Genomic DNA, 18,591 nt, shown 5'->3' with positions numbered 1-18,591 from the left:
GCCAAGTGCGTCTACAATGAGACAGTTAAATAACTCTGTCTGTAGATGTCGGATCGATCTCATATTTTGGTCAATGTTTGAACACACTAAAAGAAATAAAATGCAACAAAAAGCTCATTAAAACATGCTGATGAAAAAATTAGGAAAATCGTTGAAAGTTGAAAACCAAAAGTGTCTCATTGATGACTACCCTACCCTACAGTAGCGTTGTTTAAAAGCTGTTTTTTTTTTATATATTTGGGTCATTCCTCCTCAATCCTTTTGAAAAGTGCAAAATTGCAGTCAACATCATCACTGGTATTACCAGTGATCAAAACAAAAATCCCGATTTTCATTCAAAAAAGTGCACCCCCTCCTTTCTGGCACCACCTTAAATTTTACCAAAAAAATATTAGCAAATGAATAAAACAGTGTTTTAAAATACATTTTACACAAATTCAGTTGTTTTGCAATCATCTGTTTTCAAAAAATGTAAGATTCAACGAAAACTAATATTTTACCGAAAAATAAAGTTTTTGCGAAACTGTACAGTGAAAATACTCAAAAACTCTAAAGATTTTTGAATCAACCCAAGCATTCTAAAAATGATTCGAAGCGCTGGGAAATGCATTTCAAATCGATTTCAGCTAATTCCACTTAAATTTAATTTTTGAGCCAATTTTGGATGACAAAAACTTTTAAAAATATTTGTGCCAGCCCTAAAAAGTGATTGCAAACCAAAAACTGTACAAAAAAAAGTCAATAGCAACCATCGCCCTAAATTTCTAAATAAATTAAAAAAAAAAACAATAAATTTAAATTAAATATATTGAAAACAGAATTTTTAGTTAATTTCTAAAATAAAATTCTTCGAAAAAAAGCTCTCATAATTTTGTTTCAGAGATAAAACTTTAGAATGAGTCCACCATCTCGACCTCATAAATTTGCATAAATTTTTCAGGGGTTGTTTGGACATATATAACAAGTATCTGGGCTAAAATATGAGCACTCTTGCTCAATTCGAAGTGAAGCAAATCGCGACACAACTTTTAAACGTTTTAAAATCTCAAGAATCTTGTCAAATTTCAACTAAATTTAAAAATTTGAAACGCGCCTGTACTGCCCATGATCGCATAAATGTCCCATATGCATTTTCATCACTTTTGAGTTATTGATGCAGTTTTGTTCAAAATCGTGTGCTCTTTCAAAAGAGCATATAACATCCAGTACTTTGTTCTAGAAATCAAGAGGAAATCCTGTTTTTCCGTGAAAACTTAACACGTAGCCTTATGTGTGGGACAAACTTCCCTTGCGTTTTTCTCAGCTTGCTGTTTTTGCATATGGGACATTCATGTGAACATGGGCAGTGTAAGGCCTAAAAAATGCAACAAAATTAAGCGTGAAGCATACCAGTTTCCAGTGTTTTTTTTTTATTTTTACCAATTGTTTACCCACATTTCCATCCAGCATCATTGTTTGAAAAAGAAATAGCAAAAAGTTGAAAATAACTAAAAGCTTCAAAAACATGATTACCGTAATAAATTATGTAAGAATTTATAGATTAGTTTTAATCAAATTTCCTTTAAAAACAATTTTAAATGAATCTTGATTTATCATGTTGCCAGTATATTATTTATTTAATTTTTCGATGCAAAAGTCATTTTACTAAGAATGCATTCAACAACATATCATTGTATACAGATTTTTAAAGAGGCAAATTCTAAAAATCTATTTACAAAAAAAAATCTCGTATTTTTTATGTTTTATTATAAATTAAAATCATACCTTGTCTAGAGTTTTTGACATTTTCATTAAAAAACTAAATTAATCCACCTATGTGGTTGATGCCTTCCTCACTTTTTACCAAAAATGGGTATATGAGTGGTTTCATCATTTTTTTAGATCCAATAACTAATGATAACTAATGTGGTCATAACTCGAGACAGGGTTGCCAGATCTTCAATGTTTTGGACTCATTGGAATTCAATTACCTAACCAACGATGGGTCAATTACCTAACCAACGATGGGTCGGATGATGGATCCAGGCATAGTTTACATACATTTAAGTGAGATCCGTCTTCAAAAAAGTACATAAATATCACTTAAGTGGTCATAACTCGAGACAGGGTTGCCAGATCTTCAATTTTTGGACTTATTGGAAAACCGTTCAATTACCTAACCAACGATGGGTTGGATGATGGATCCGGACATAGTTTACATACATTTAAGTGAGATCCGGCTTCAAAAAAGTACATAAATATCACTTAAGTGGTCATAACTCGAGACAGGGTTGCCAGATCTTCAATGTCTTAGACTCATTGGAAAGGCCTTTCAATTACCTAATCAACGATGGGTCGGATGATGGATCCAGACATAGTTTACATACATTTAAGTGAGATCCGGCTTAAAAAAAGTACATAAATATCACTTAAGTGGTCATAACTCGAGACAGGGTTGCCAGATCTTCAATGTTTTGGACTTATTGGAAAGACCGTTCAATTACCTAACCAACGATGGGTTGGATGATGGATCCGGACATAGTTTACATACATTTAAGTGAGATCCGGCTTCAAAAAAGTACATAAATATCACTTAAGTGGTCATAACTCGAGACAGGGTTGCCAGATCTCCAATGTTTTGGACTCATTGGAAAGGCCTTTCAATTACCTAACCAACGATGGGTCGGATGATGGATCCGGACATAGTTTACATACATTTAAGTGAGATCCGGCTTCAAAAAAGTACATAAATATCACTTAAGTGGTCATAACTCGAGACAGGGTTGCCAGATCTTCAATGCCTTGGACTCATTGGAAAGGCCTTTCAATTACCTAACAACGATGGGTCGGATGATGGATCCAGACATAGTTTACATACATTTAAGTGAGATCCGGCTTAAAAAAAAGTACATAAATATCACTTAAGTGGTCATAACTCGAGACAGGGTTGCCAGATCTTCAATGTTTTGGACTCATTGGAAAGGCCTTTCAATTACCTAACCAACGATGGGTCGGATGATGGATCCAGACATAGTTTACATACATTTAAGTGAGATCCGGCTTCAAAAAAGTACATAAATATCACTTAAGTGGTCATAACTCGAGACAGGGTTGCCAGATCTTCAATGCCTTGGACTCATTGAAAAGGCCTTTCAATTACCTAACCAACGATGGGTCGGATGATGGATCCAGGCATAGTTTACATACATTTAAGTGAGATCCGGCTTAAAAAAAGTACATAAATATCACTTAAGTGGTCATAACTCGAGACAGGGTTGCCAGATCTTCAATGTTTTGGACTCATTGGAAAGGCCTTTCAATTACCTAACCAACGATGGGTCGGATGATGGATCCAGGCATAGTTTACATACATTTAAGTGAGATTCGTCTTCAAAAAAGTACATAAATATCACTTAAGTGGTCATAACTCGAGACAGGGTTGCCAGATCTTCAATGTTTTGGACTTATTGGAAAACCGTTCAATTACCTAACCAACGATGGGTTGGATGATGGATCCGGACATAGTTTACATACATTTAAGTGAGATCCGGCTTCAAAAAAGTACATAAATATCACTTAAGTGGTCATAACTCGAGACAGGGTTGCCAGATCTTCAATGTCTTAGACTCATTGGAAAGGCCTTTCAATTACCTAATCAACGATGGGTCGGATGATGGATCCAGACATAGTTTACATACATTTAAGTGAGATCCGGCTTCAAAAAAGTACATAAATATCACTTAAGTGGTCATAACTCGAGACAGGGTTGCCAGATCTTCAATGTTTTGGACTCATTGGAAAGACTGTTCAATTACCTAACCAACGATGGGTCGGATGATGGATCCAGGCATAGTTTACATACATTTAAGTGAGATCCGGCTTCAAAAAAGTACATAAATATCACTTAAGTGGTCATAACTCGAGACAGAGTTGCCAGATTTTCAATGTTTTGGACTCATTGGAAAGGCCTTTCAATTACCTAACCAACGATGGGTCGGATGATGGATCCAGATATAGTTTACATACATTTAAGTGAGATCCGGCTTCAAAAAAGTACATAAATATCACTTAAGTGGTCATAACTCGAGACAGGGTTACCAGATCTTCAATGTTTTGGACTCATTGGAAAGGCCTTTTAATTACCTAACCAACGATGGGTCGGATGATGGATCCAGACATAGTTTACATGCATTTAAAGGAGATCCGGCTTCAAAAAAGTACATAAATATCACTTAAGTGGTCATAACTCGAGACAGGGTTGCCAGATCTTCAATGTCTTGGACTCATTGGAAAGGCCTTTCAATTATCTAACCAACGATGGGTCGGATGATGGATCCGGACATCGTTTACATGCATATAATTGAGATCCGGGTATTTGTGAAAACACATTTTTATACATAACTTTTGAACTACTTATCGAAACTTCAAACAATTCAATAGCGATGTATGGGACCCTAAACCAAGTCGAATGCAACTGGTTCGATCAAAATCGGTTCAGCCAGTGCTGAGAAAACTCAGTGAGAATTTTGGTCACATACATACATACACACACACATACACACACACATACACACACACATACACACACACATACACACACACATACACACACATACACACACACATACACACACACAGACATTTGTTCAGTTTTCGATTCTGAGTAGATATGTATACATGAAAGTGGGTCTAGGAGCTTTTAATAGAAAGTTCATTTTTAGAGCAGGATTATAGCCTTACCTCAGTGAGGAAGGCAAAAATACGAGAATCAAACATTTAGGAAAAAAAATATTTGAAAAGGGTCTACGAAAACATATTTCAAAATTCAAAAATACCGATTTTTTCCAATTTTTGCGCATTTTGGCAAATTCCTAACTTTTTTTCTGTCTCAAAATTCCTTGCCCTCCCTATTTCCAAAATTTTGATAGAAATACGTTGAATAACGTTTTATTTTGTATTTTCAATAAAATCGGGCTATCAAAATTTTATTATGAATTTGAAGCTCAAAAAAAATTAATTGATGAAATAAATTAATAATCTTTTTGTATAATTTCATTGAAAAAGTAATTTTTAAGAATTATGTGATTCTTCCCGCTTATTCATTTATTTATTTGTGCAAAAAAATGCTTAAAATTTCGTAAGACGAACAAAAAAATCTAGTTTAAATTGTATCAAATTATTATAATTATACTGATTTTGCATAAAACATGTAATGGATACGCACATTTTTTTTTCAAAATAATTAGAAATTTGACGATAAATTTTAAACAGTTATATTTTTTGCCTTCCTCACTGAGGTAAGGCTATAATCCTGCTCTAAAAATGAACTTCGTATAAAAACGTCGTAGACCCTCCTTCATGTATACATATCGACTCAGAATCGAAAACTGAACAAATGTCTGTGTGTATGTGTGTGTGTGTATGTGTGTGTGTATGTGTGTGTGTATGTGTGTGTGTATGTGTGTGTGTATGTATGTATGTGACCAACAAACTAGCTCATGTTTCTCAGCACTGGCTGAACCGATTTGACCTGAACTTGTTGCATTCGACTTGGTTTAGGGTCCCATAGATCGAGTTTTATACAGATTGAAGTTTCGATAAGTAGTTCAAAAGTTATGTATAAAAATGTGTTTTCACATATATTTGAATCTCACTTAACTGTATGTAAACTATGTCCGGGTCTATCATCCGACCCATCGTTGGTTAGGTTATCAAAAGACCTTTCCAACGAGTCCAAAACATTGAAGATCTGGCAACCCTGTCTCGAGATATGGCTACTTAAGTGATATTGATAAACTTTTTGAAGCCGGATCTCACTTAAATGTATGTAAACTATGTCTGGATCCACCATCCGACCCATTGTTGGTTAGGTTATCAAAATACCTTTCCAACGAGTCTAAAACATTGAAGATCTGGCAACCCTGTCTCGAGATATGGCCTCTTAAGTGATATTGATGTACTTTTTTGAAGCCGGATCTAAAAAATAGATGAAACTTTTGTACAGCCATTGTTGTGAGGAAGGCTCCAACCACATAGGTTAGTTTTTTGCATTTAAATCTCTTAAAATTGTACATGTGAGTTGTTAGTTATAAAGTTTCAAGCCGTCTAATAAAGTGCAGTTTCCAAAGACAATGACTCCACAAAAAGCACAGGAAATTTCCACACACAAAGCCCATTGAGAAACGTTCGATCAAAACCATCCATCATGAAAGCTCCGATGTCAAGCTCAAGGTTACGATAGCCCCTCCAACCAATCCCCAGCGACCTAGGCATCACCTGTCAATTAGAAGCCATATTTACAACGACGACACCCCTTCACCTTGGACACGTGGCTCAATTAGTCGCGCCAAGGTTAACAGTGAGTGAAATTTGTGTCACAATTTTTCATCGCGTCGCCATTATCACCGGATCGTGATGCTCCAATATGGAGATGTTCGGTGGTTATCGCTGCTAATCGATTATGGACAACCCCCTGCGGCTAATAGCCCAACGGGTAAAAGGTGTCATAATCCGCCGACCGTTACTTATTCGATTTTAATCGGTGATGGTCACCGTGCCACGAGGAGCGGATCAGCTGCTAACCCTTTCGCTATCGTGGCTAGTTTGTCCAACCTAGAGGCCAACCAACTCGGGTTTGGTGTGGTGAATCGTGATCTTTCTTCAACACCGACGAAGAGTTTGTAAGGTGAACCAGCTACTTGAGCACACCACTTCACTCCGAGCCGGTCGGTCGGATGGTTTTGTTTGTTTTTTAATCATTGAGCGTTATGACATCCATATTTATGGGTTAAGGTTAGGCGCACTGAGTCATTCACGCTGGTGCGTGTTTTTGTTTTATCTTTCATTTAGTAAAATTTGTGTCACTCGATTTAAAGATAACCGAGAAACTCTTCATTTGTAACACACAAATCCTCAAACAAAACGATCATTTGCATTAATTTGTTCCCCACTTATCGTGCATGGGAAATCGACTCATTGTTTATGGACGCACACTCGCAGCCCAAACCAAACCAAACCGACCCAGATCTCGTGATGAACTCATGCATTCTTCAATCGTGATGTTCATGACCCTTTCTACAGCTCACACACTTGACTCTCGGCTGAGCGAGGTACTTTACCGTTCAATTTCAAGACCATCACACACGGTGGGCCCACAATGGATCGTTAAGGTGACCTACACAGGCCACGTGGCCAGCAATGGAAAAAAGGCCACTGATATTGTGTGTTTTTGGCAGGTGACTTGAATGATGGGTTAGGGCGACGAACCTTGTTTGGGTTCAAGATTTTCGGACGTTTCTGGGGGAATAAAGGAGAAAAGCAACTCGCGACAAAATTTTGAGGCTAGGAATTTTGACAGGTATGATTTTCATAAAGTATTTGCCTCCTTTTCTCTCCCACAGAAAACCTGGAAACGAGGTAGCTGTCAAACTAGGCCAAAATGTTAAAGTCACTCACAAAATGAACTTTGAGTGATTTGAGTTCATTTCTGACGTCACGATTTTCTCCTCTATAATACCTAAGGGTGAAAATTCAATTGATTGGACCGTAAAAAAACGCCAGTTTCATTCATCACTCATTCAAGTGAATTATAATTCTTCAAGATTCCTATTCACAACAATTTCATCCTTCTGATTTCTGATAATACCAGTCCAGACTCGATTGTCCGAAGCCTCGATTATCCAAAGTTCGATTATCCAAAGGATTAAGAGCGAGTTTTTCACCGATGTGAAACAGGTCGTATCGAGGTGCTCCGATTTGGATGAAACTTTCAGCGTTTGTTTGTCTATGCATGCGATGAACTCATGAAAAATATGAGCCCTCTACGACAAAGGGAAGTGGGGTGAAACGGACATTGAAATTTGAGGTCCAAAACACATGAAAAATCTTAAAATTGCTCGCATTTCCGTAAAACTTCATCAATTCCAACTCTATTAGATGCATTCGAAAGGGCTTTTGAAGCCCTTCAAAATGTGCTATAGACATCCAGGATTGGTTTGACTTTTTCTCATAGCTTTTGCAAATTACTGTTAAAAATGGATTTTTTTAAAACCTTAATAACTTTTGGCAACAGCCTCCAACACCCATACTCCCATAGGTCAAAAGTTAGGGAATTTCATGGACTATAAGCGGTATTAACTTTTTGGCCAATCGGAGTTTTTCTCATAGTTTTTCGATTTTTCTAGAACAAACATTTTACAACGTTAGTTTTTGCTCTGTAGGCCTCCTAGTGGTACTTTTTGGTCTCAATTTTGACATATTCGGAATCCTCAGAAAATTTTACATTAGATTGAGGTGTTGGAATTTTGAATTCGATTGGAAAAAATGGCATTTAGAATTAATTAAAATATTATTTAGAATTTTGTCGGATTAGGGGTAAACAAATTTTCGCCTACTTGATACAGCATTTGACGTATTGATCATAGGGTAAATAAGATCTATTTCTTTTTTCAAAAATGTTTTATTTAATTATTTTTTAAATCAAAATTACAACTACAATACTTCTAACTTACGTGAAATTGACCGAGGATTTCGAATATGACAAAATTGAGACCAAAAAGTGTCGTCTTTTTGGCCTACAGGGCAAAAACTAACGTTGTAAAATGTTTGTTCTAGAAAAATCGAAAAACTATGAGAAAAACTGCGATTGGCCAAAAAGTTAATACCGTAGGCTTATAGTCCATGAAATTACCTATATTTTGACCTATGGGAGTATGGGTGTTGGAGGCTGTTGCAAAAAGATATTAAGGTTTTAAAAAAATCCATTATTAACAGTAATTTGCAAAAGCTATGAGAAAAAGTCAAACCAATCCTGGATGTCTATAGCACATTTTGAAGGGCTTCAAAAGACCATTCGAATGCATCTAAGAGAGTTGGAATTGATGAAGTTTTGCGGAAATGCGAGCAATTTTAAGATTTTTCATATGTTTTGGACCTCAAACTTTAATGCCCGTTTTATCCCACTTCCCTTTGTCGTAGAGGGCTCATATTTGGCATGAGTTCATCTCATGCATAGACAAACAAACGCTGAAAGTTTCATCCAAATCGGAGCACCTCGATACGACCTCTAGAACAAACCGAGCAGAATCTACAAATACTGCCTCTTAACTTCGAATAATCGAATGAAGAAGAATTTTTTTCTTGGATTTAAAAATTCTAAATCATTTTATAGTACTTTATAGGTTATACTCAAGCCCAACAGTCAAAAAATAGGAAAACGAAACATTGTTTTTTCGTGTTTCGATTACTCAAAGTACTGTAGATAGATTCCATTGAAGCGTATTTTGTAAAATCACATTTTATTTTGCTCTGGAACAAAATGCTCTGTTGTAGCCATTCGATTTTCTTTTTGATTTTTTTATAAATCTGGCAGAAATTGCTTAGGTGCCTTATTCTTTATGCCCAAAGAAGCCATTTTGCATCATTAGTTTTTCCATATCCAATTTCCTTACAAATTCTATTTAAAAAATGCATATCATTAACGAAATTTGTGATCTACCAAGTCTTTAGTAAAGTTTAAAGTTTTTAGGACTACACAGAAAAATAAAATAAACACGGATTTTTTTTTAAATTCAACATCAATTTTTGTCACATAAAATTGGTTTCCAAAAAAAATAATTATAAAGCCATTCCAAATAATTAGACCCGCATTTTTTTTATTTGGCGATTAGGGTGCTCCTTTCCGAAATATGGTGGTCCAAAAAAAGGCATTTTTCGTCGATTTTCGCAAAAAGCAAATTTTTCAAAAAATCATATCTCCGGAACGGCTGAACCAATCTTAGAGTGCCATGTATCAAAAGAAATGTTTTTAGTTGGACTTTTAAGGGAAAATAAGTGGAGGTTCGAAAAACCTAGCTGATTTTTTGAAAAGGTCCTATGAAAATTTAATATGCTAATTTGAACGTCTCGGTACCAAACAGCTCATATTTGAAAACATTTTTCCCTGATTCCTTGTAATATTTTACATAACATATCCAAAAATTGCGAATATCCATTAACACGATTCGGAGATATGATTTTTTGAACATAAAAACTGGGTTTTTCGACTCGCCGCGCGCAAAAAAGGAAAATGAAGAAAACGGGTAAAAATCAGCTATTTTCACTAAAACTGAGATAACTTGAAAATTTCAGCGATGACATACACATGATTGGGTACCAAAATTTTCGTAATTGAAAGACACAACCAAAATGTGCTTTTTTTGCGAAAATCGACAATTTCGGATAGGAGCACCCTAATTGCCAAATAAAAAAATACGGGTCTAATTATTTGGGTCAAAGAACTCCCACTCCATATTTGAGCCAAATCGGAGCGCTTTTGATTTGGAGACTTCCTGTTTGACGTGGAATGGCTGTATATGTTTTGGGGACATAATATGCAATCTTTTCGGAAAATTCCAAATAGGGCAAAAAAAAATCTTGACCAATTATTTTTTTAAACAGCGATTTAAAAAAAAAATCAAAAAAGAATCAAACTATTCGCTTTACAGCATTGCCTTGGCGTTCTCGATTGCGAGATTCCTACTCGAAACTTAGGTGTCCGAAGGCTTGATTGTTGAGGCAATTGCAAACCTCGTTTTACACCTAAGCTTCCATCCATCCCGGGATTCGAACTGACGACCTTTGGATTGTTAGTTCAACTGCCTACCAGCGACTCCACCGAAGCAGGATTCAGGGAGACAACTCCTACACCTGGACTGAGCTAACGACCTAACTCTCTAGGATAGACCGGGGCCAACATTTACTTCCCCATCCGACGGAAGGCGTGATCAAACAAATCTCGTCTCGAAAAATGCCACCGGAACCTTCTGGGATCGAACCCAGGCCGACTGGGTGATAGGCAACCACGCTTACCCCCACACCACGGGTCCCGGAAAAAAATACAAAATATTAAAAAATTGCTGTTTTTATGTTTTAAAGTAAAATTACATTTTGATAAAGTGTACCATTTTCAAAATAAAGACATTTTAATGTAAGGCCGTTGGAAATACTTTTCAAAATTTATGTATTTTTTCAAAAAAAATTCAAAATTTCAATGAAAATAGTAGTCTAACCATTTGAAAATAATTTGAGATGCGTTTAAAATTATATTTGGCATGTCTGAATCCATCAAAAAATATTTTCCATTTTTGTGGAATCTCATTGTACAGTACCGCAAAAAGTTTTTTTTTTTCGAAAAAAAAATGTCTTTTATACTTGGATATTTTAAAAACTAATTATTGCAAAACAACTGAGCCCCCCTCGCCTAGTGCTACTTTTTACCCATTTTTGAAGGATTTGTTTTTTTGAGAAGCTAAGAAAAATAAAGTTCAACATTTGAAAATATTATAATAATCGAACCGTTTGACATATCGGAAACTGTAATGTTAAACATTGAAATTTTTGCGACATTATCTGATCTTTTTAATAAAAAATATTCAAATAATTTATAATTTGGTCTAAAACATGAAATTTCTAAATCTATCTGTTCTAAACTTTTTCAAAAGCTTGATTTTATCGAAAAGATCAGAAAATTTCATACATGTTTCAATTTTTAGCATTGAAAATCGGACCATATTTTCCGAGGTATCGTCAGTTGAAAATTACGGGCTAATTAGGTGACACTTAGAAAAACTTATTATCATCGATCCGAATTCTATGTGAAGCTGTACCTTAGAAACTAATCGCCCGATTTTCTAAGTTTCGAAGAGAAAATTTTAGGAAATTTTCTAAGCTTTTTCAAAATATTTTTTCGGAGGATCTTTTATTTTAAGAAGTATTTTTAAAGAGCATGATAACGCAAAAAATGAAAATAAATACCCAAAAGTGGTTATAACGAGAAAGATACATTTTTATCTAAAACAAAAATAATGTACTTTTCGATTGCAAATTCGATTTTGATTTAAAAAATGATATAAGAAATATTTTTGTCCAGATTTTTGTTTTTTTCAAGCGCATGATTTTTTTTAAAACCTCCTAAACTAACGGAGCATAAAAGATGTTCAGTCCCCTAAAACAATTATTAAAAAAAAAGCCGGGATTTTTTTTCGGGGATTCAACTTTTAGTGATAAGGCCAATGCAAATATTTTTCAAAGTTTTTGTCCCTCGGCTCATACCGGGGTGTAAAAAATGAAATAACAAGCCAAAAAAACTTTTTGCGGTACTGTACATCGTAAATATTCAAAAATTAAAAAGATTTTTTTTATAAACCCAAACATGCTGAAAATGATTCTGCAATGCAGGGGAATGTATTTTAAACTGCCCCCTGATTTTTCGGGCCGGTTTTTAAAAGGGGGGGGGAGTGGCAAAAACTTTTGAAAATATTCGTACCAACCTAAAAAGTTTTATAAAAAACGGATTTTGCCGTTTACCAATAGTACCTAACTTTTAGAAAATGACCAGTCCCCATGGAGACTTGTATGGAAAAACTAGTGATGCAAAATGAATACATTTGACATAGGGAATGCATGGACTAAGTTCCATCCAAATAAAAAAAAATGAAACTATGAAATATAAAATTCTGTCTGCTGAATCAAAATCTTAACGCAAAACAAATAAACCTTTGTCGTGTTTAAGGATTCAATGTAATAAACCAGAACAACATTATTCAGTGTTTTCAATAATCTTTAAGTGTATTATTTTCAATAAAACAAGGGTTTAATTTCACGACTTCTTGTGATGTCTAAAAATTGAAATCATATGATTTCAACTGCATTATGTATATTTAAAGATTAAATAAAATTGAATCCAAATCATAACTCAATATAACGAAATATCATCATTTGTACCACCAATATCTATCATGAACTCAACAAACTTTAATATTCTGTCACTTATTTTTCTTTTAGCCACCTATAAAGACGTTTACCAGTCGGAACAGAAAAGTATGTTAGTAAATTTAGCTTGATGTGTGATAAACCATTCATCATACTGCATCATGCTTTTTGCAAAAATCATGCATTCATACGACTGTTTGCATTTCTTTGCTCATTTATGTTTGTGTAATTTCATGCATGTTTCTCTCCAACATTAAACTGCATTGAATGTTTCTATTTCTTCTCTGCAATTTGCTTTTAAACTATTACGCTTTCCTTTTCCCTTCATGCTGATTGTGATTTTAAACGTTCCTCTGAGTGTATCTTATTTCTTTAATTTTTATCTTAAACGATTTCAGCATTATCTACACAGTTTAAAAAGACAACGTAATTAAAAAAAAGATATTTCAGCTAATTCGCTCACGTTTCACGCCCAAGCCAAGAGCGTGTGGCTCCGGGGCGTTCATGTTAATGCAAATTCGAACAAAACGCCATAAAACGTGGACCTTGAAGTCATTTGTGACGGCGGTGGTGGCTGCCGAATGCATCTGGTCCTCCTCAAATGAACGTTTCAATTAGCATGCCGCTGATTACCACAACGATATAAATTTATGTAACTTCGAGATGTGTCTAACCTTGTCGAGAGGTGTGTGCTTTGTCTTCTGATTGGCATCTTTATGGTCATTTGAGGCTGGTTTGTTTTCTTTAGCAAACCGGTACCGGGGGGGTTTGGGCTTGCCAACTGACTCTTGTAGCCAATAAACCGAAGCTTCTGACGAAGTTGACAGAAATAGCAACTGTTTTACTATTGAACTATGATTCATCTTTCTAGAGTAATATTTGAAATTTGTACAAATAGCAACAACAACTTTGCAATAACTTAGCTTATCAAAATAGCATGACAAATAAATCCAAAACTTGTAACCAGCATCAAATTTCACCTGATCAACAATTTCCAAATTACTCCACCCGATTCTGGTGGAACCCACTCCTCCAGAGTGACCACACCGAGAATCATCAAATATGCTAATGTGGTTTACGGTTTCTGAATTCCCACTCGAATTTTGTGAAGCTTTTTTTTCTCCTTTCAGAACCAACTTTCGAAAAGTGGTACAGAATGATTCTGAGGCGCAATTTAATCCACGTCAGTAATAGAAAGTTCAGCGACCTTAGAGTCATCTGTTGCTGATTTTGATGGGGTGGGACTGCAAATCTTTAGTAGCCCGATTAAAATGCAAAACATGTCTGAACTTCCATGTAGCAAAAACAACTCAGGAGTTCTACAAGAGCTCTTCAAGGAAGCTACAACATAGTAGTTTGGACCAAGGCAGGATATAATTCCCTTTAAAACTTGTTCAGGGGGCAGTTTTGGGGCAATAAAATAATAAGACAGCAAAAAAAAATCCATGCTAATTTGGCAGCTGTCCATTGTCTTTACAAAAATGATATAAATGATATAAAAAAAAAATACACGGTAAACATTTTTTTTTGTGATTTTTAATTTAACTTTTTGTCACTAAAACTTGATTTACAAAAAAACATTTTTTTTTGTTTATGATATGTTTTACGGGACATCAAATGCCAACTTTTCAGAAATTTCCAGAACGGGCAAAAATCTTTGACCGAGTTATAATTTTTTAAATGAATACTGATTTAAAAAATAAATATTGATCGCAAAAATTTTTCAACTTGATTTTTCGATGTAAAATTTTCCGATCTCTTCAAAAACAATATTTTTATTTTATTTGAATCAAGACTAACATTTCAAAAGGGCATAATATTGAATGTTCAACCCTTTTGAAATGTTTTCTTGATTTGAAAAAATTAAAATATTGTTTTTGAAAAGGTCGGAAAATTTCACCAATGTTTCATATTTTAACATTTTAACATAAATATTGATCGCAAAAAAATTTCAACTTTATTCATCGATACAATATTATCCGATCTCTTCGAAAACAATATTTTCATTTTATTTGAATCAAGACTAACATTTCAAAGGGGCATAATATTGAAAGTTCAGCCCTTTTGAAAAGTTTTCTTGATTTGATAAAATGAAAATATTGTTTTCGAAAAGGTCGGAAAATTTCACGAATGTTTTATATTTTTACATTTTAACATGAATATTGATCGCAAAAAAATTTCAACTTTATTATTCGATGCAATATTATCCGATCTCTTCAAAAACAATATTTTCATTTTATTAGAATCAAGACTAACATTTCAAAGGGGCATTATATTGAATGTTCAGTCCTTTTAAAATGTTAGTCTTGATTTAAAAAAATGAAAATTGTTGAAAAAATTAAAATATTTTTGATTGCAAATTCATTTTTACATCAAAAAATGAAGTTGACAAATTTTTGCGACCAATATATCATTTTTTTTCAAATCAGTAGGTACTAATTCAAAAATGTATAACTCGATCAAAGATTTTTTGCCCGTTCTGGAAATTTCTAAAAAGTTTTCATTTGACCTGAACCATATCAGAAAATAATAAAAATTTAAAATAGTGTTTTTTTTTTTGCAAATCAAGTTTTAGTGATAAAAAGTTTAATAAAAAATCACCAATTTTTTTTTTACCGTGTATCATTTTTTTTCCAGTGTAGTCCGTATCCATACCTACAACTTTGCCGAAGACACCAAATCGATCAAAAAATTCCTTCAAAAGACTCTGATTTTTGAATTTGCATAAATCATTTTTGTATGGAAATTCCTTCAAAAGACTCTGATTTTTGAATTTGCATAAATCATTTTTGTATGGATAGCTGCCAAATTTGTATGGATAATTATTGCGCAATTCTCACTAACTTTGATTTCGCACCAAATTATTGCTATCGATCGCACTATTGCGACTTGGCTTGGAAAAATTAAAATTTTCGTAAAAAAGGTCAAAGCGAGCCGCGGTTGCCGATCGTTTTTCAGCTGTCAATCGCAATTTAAAAGTGCGAAACGTCCAGTTTGGTGGAAACTGCGACTGGAAATGTAAATAAACAAAAGCTGGTTGCTTAGTTTTTTTAAATGTAGTTGTCAAAAGTGCGAGAAATAAGTGCGGGCAAAATCCAAGTTACAGTGAAAGGATCAATATATGGACAAACTAATGATGCAAAATGGCTTCTTCAAGCATACCAAAAGCATCAAAAAAGGTTTCAGCCGGATTAATGAAATACAAAAATTAAAATTAAATTAAATATACCGATTTCGTACAGAAATTGCTCACCAGCAGAATCCAAATTAAAAGTGCTCAGATTTGGCTCAAATTTAGTAGTTCCTTCACCTATAAAAAATAGGGTAATCAAAAACATTGCGTTTTTTTAACAATTTTCTCAAAGTAAACATTAAAAAAAATCATCTAAGGGACAATTGAACGAGTTTTAGCTCGCTGCGTTGCATAAGAAAGGTGATTAGTTTGGATTTTAATTAAAAAAAATCCAATGACAATTTCAAAACAGCTAAATCGGTGCCTTCTCGGAGCACTTTTGCTATAGATCCTGCTGGTCTGACGTGGAATCGCTATATACAAAGAATTCTTTTTACAGGACTTGTCTGACCTATTATATATATATAATTTGTTCAAACGCTATAGTCTCTAAATTTAGCATCTTTTCAAATTTGGTTTTAATAAAATTTTATTTATACATTTACTATGCAAAACATGTCTTGCCCCATACAAATTCACGATCTGGTTAAATATAAAACTGGTCATTTTAATAAGTCTGTCTCTTGTGAAGGGATATTGACAAATCACGTAGCCTTCGTGGGCCCAAGATCATATTGGAAGCGATTTCTTACTTCCAATGGCAGAGCTCTGACAAATTTGTCTGAGGATTTTTTTTTTTTTGCAGATCTTGGTTTTATTTGTCAGAAGTTGCTTAAAATTATTTTATAATTCACAATTTAAATTTTCAACGGTTACTTCTTCCTTGGGAGTTTTTATAATAAAGTGGAAATATTTTCCCACGAGAATTTTAATCCTAAGTGAATCATTCTGATCTAGTCCATAAAGTTCAGGAAACAAAAAGAAATTGTTAGGTTTTGAAGCAAAATGGGGTTGACTATGCTCAGTTGCTGTTTTAAAAACAGCCACACTGGCCTAGACGTAGAACAAGCAAAGAATTTGTGTTCTATAGATTCAATTTCTCCAGGGCATTCGTCACACTCCGCGGAAATGCAACGATGTTGTCTGTAGAGTAACTCCTTATGTTGCACTTTTCCATGAATTATCCTGTACCAAGTTGCACGATGGTCGGATGGCAGCCTACGATCATTGACGTTCTCGAAGATTCGTCTCCACTGACGCGATGCACTGAGCAAATCTGGATCCGGTTCATCAGCTATCAGCTCCTGGTAGATTGTAGATGACGCGTGGTGCTCAAGTGTCCTTGCTGATAACGTTGCAATTTCAAGTGCAACAGCTTTCACCTGTGGGTATGCTGCAGGAATTTGCAGAACAGGTGTATCTAGCATTCCTCGTAAAAAGTGTAGTTCATCGATGTTGTCTAGGATCCTATTCGTCAACAATGCTATGGACTTGAAACCCGGAGAGTGTAGATTTTGTCCCCCACGGACCTTTGGAAGAAATAATGTTTCCAGTTTAATCGGCTGCCGGCATCGGATCCAAAGGAAGTGCCGAAGTTCTTTGAGAATTTCCCGTTCAAACTTTTTCGGTAGCGGCAAAGTTGATGCCACATACCAAAGTTTGGAAAGGACGAACGTGTTGATGTGGGTGATTTTCTGCAGTAGGTTTAATCCTCGTGACTTGCAATTCCAAAGGCGCCATTTTAGATTCCTCAAAATGTTTACCCAGGTGAGCTCCATCGTTTGCTTTACCGAATTGGCGAACGTTATCCCCAGAACTTTTACAGATTCCGAGACGTTTAGCCAGGGTAGAACTTCCGGGTTTCTCACGCGACCTACTTCTAGAGCAACTGTTTTTTGTCGATTGAGTCGAGCTCCAGAGAAGTCCTGAAATGCTTCAATGATCTCAACGACGGCTGTCGCCGCCTGCGTGTTCGGAACGAACAAACTGATATCGTCTGCGTAAATGTTGAGGGAATCCCCTCCATGTCCTAAAGCCTCTATTTTGTCAATTAACGGTTGAATAAAGATCACGAACAGCAGCATACTAAGGGGATCTCCTTGTCTCACCGATTTCCCTATTTGAAAAGATTGGGACAGTTTTCCATTCAGCAGAATCCTCGACGACGAGTTACCCATAGTTTTCCGAAGGAAATCTATGAGTCTCCTGTTGAAGTTCATGCGCTCCATGACCTCAAACAGAAACCGGCGGTCCACTCTGTCGAACGCATGGTCAAGATCAAAGGAAACCAGCAGCTTCGATTCTCGATTGTGTTTAGCAGCAGAGATTTTGTCCAAGATTTTGACGTGGCTTGAAAAATATTCTGTTTTCCATTAGAACATTTCTGGTGGCTGGACAGGACCTTTTCCAGCAGTGGCGACATTCGCTGTTTCAAGATCCTCGAGACAATTTTGTAATCAACATTTAAAAGAGTTATTGGTCGATAGCTTTTGATGGTGTTTCCAGCGTCCTTTTTCTTCACCAATACGATGATTCCGTTCATCAGCTTCGGGTTGGCTTCAGGGTTTCGCATGATGTCATTCACAACGTATGTGAACTCTCTGCGAATGATGTTCCAAGTTTTAGCGTAGAATTCTCGTGGTAGCCCATCTTCGCCGGGTGATTTTCGTGGTGCGCTGCTTTTGATGCTCTGCCAGATTTCTTCTTCATCAGCTGGGTTCATCAGATCTTCGTTCCGGATGTCGTTCGCAGACAGAGTTTTTTGTGGCAAGAAGTTGTTGGGCCCTGCT

The 18,591-nt window shown here is 35.3% G+C and overlaps 1 protein-coding gene across 3 annotated transcripts in view; it reads left to right on the top strand.

Annotated features, from left to right (window-relative positions):
* The window catches only part of LOC6042318 (adhesive plaque matrix protein), a 124,306-nt gene that overhangs the window by 82,322 nt on the left and 23,393 nt on the right, over positions 1-18,591 (top strand). For 2 of the 3 annotated variants that reach the window (XM_038261715.1, XM_038261716.1), the window contains exon 5: positions 12,802-12,837. The exons of the other annotated variant lie outside the window; for it this stretch is intronic. In XM_038261715.1, the coding sequence (XP_038117643.1) occupies positions 12,802-12,837 (36 nt within the window). The remainder of the gene's footprint in view (positions 1-12,801; positions 12,838-18,591) is intronic. 3 annotated transcript variants of the gene reach the window in all.

The sequence above is a fragment of the Culex quinquefasciatus genome, chromosome 3 (genome assembly GCF_015732765.1).
Source record: "Culex quinquefasciatus strain JHB chromosome 3, VPISU_Cqui_1.0_pri_paternal, whole genome shotgun sequence".
NCBI lineage: Eukaryota > Metazoa > Arthropoda > Insecta > Diptera > Culicidae > Culex > Culex quinquefasciatus.
The sequence above is the reverse complement of the archived record's forward strand: the minus strand, read 5'-3'. Positions and strand labels throughout refer to the sequence as shown.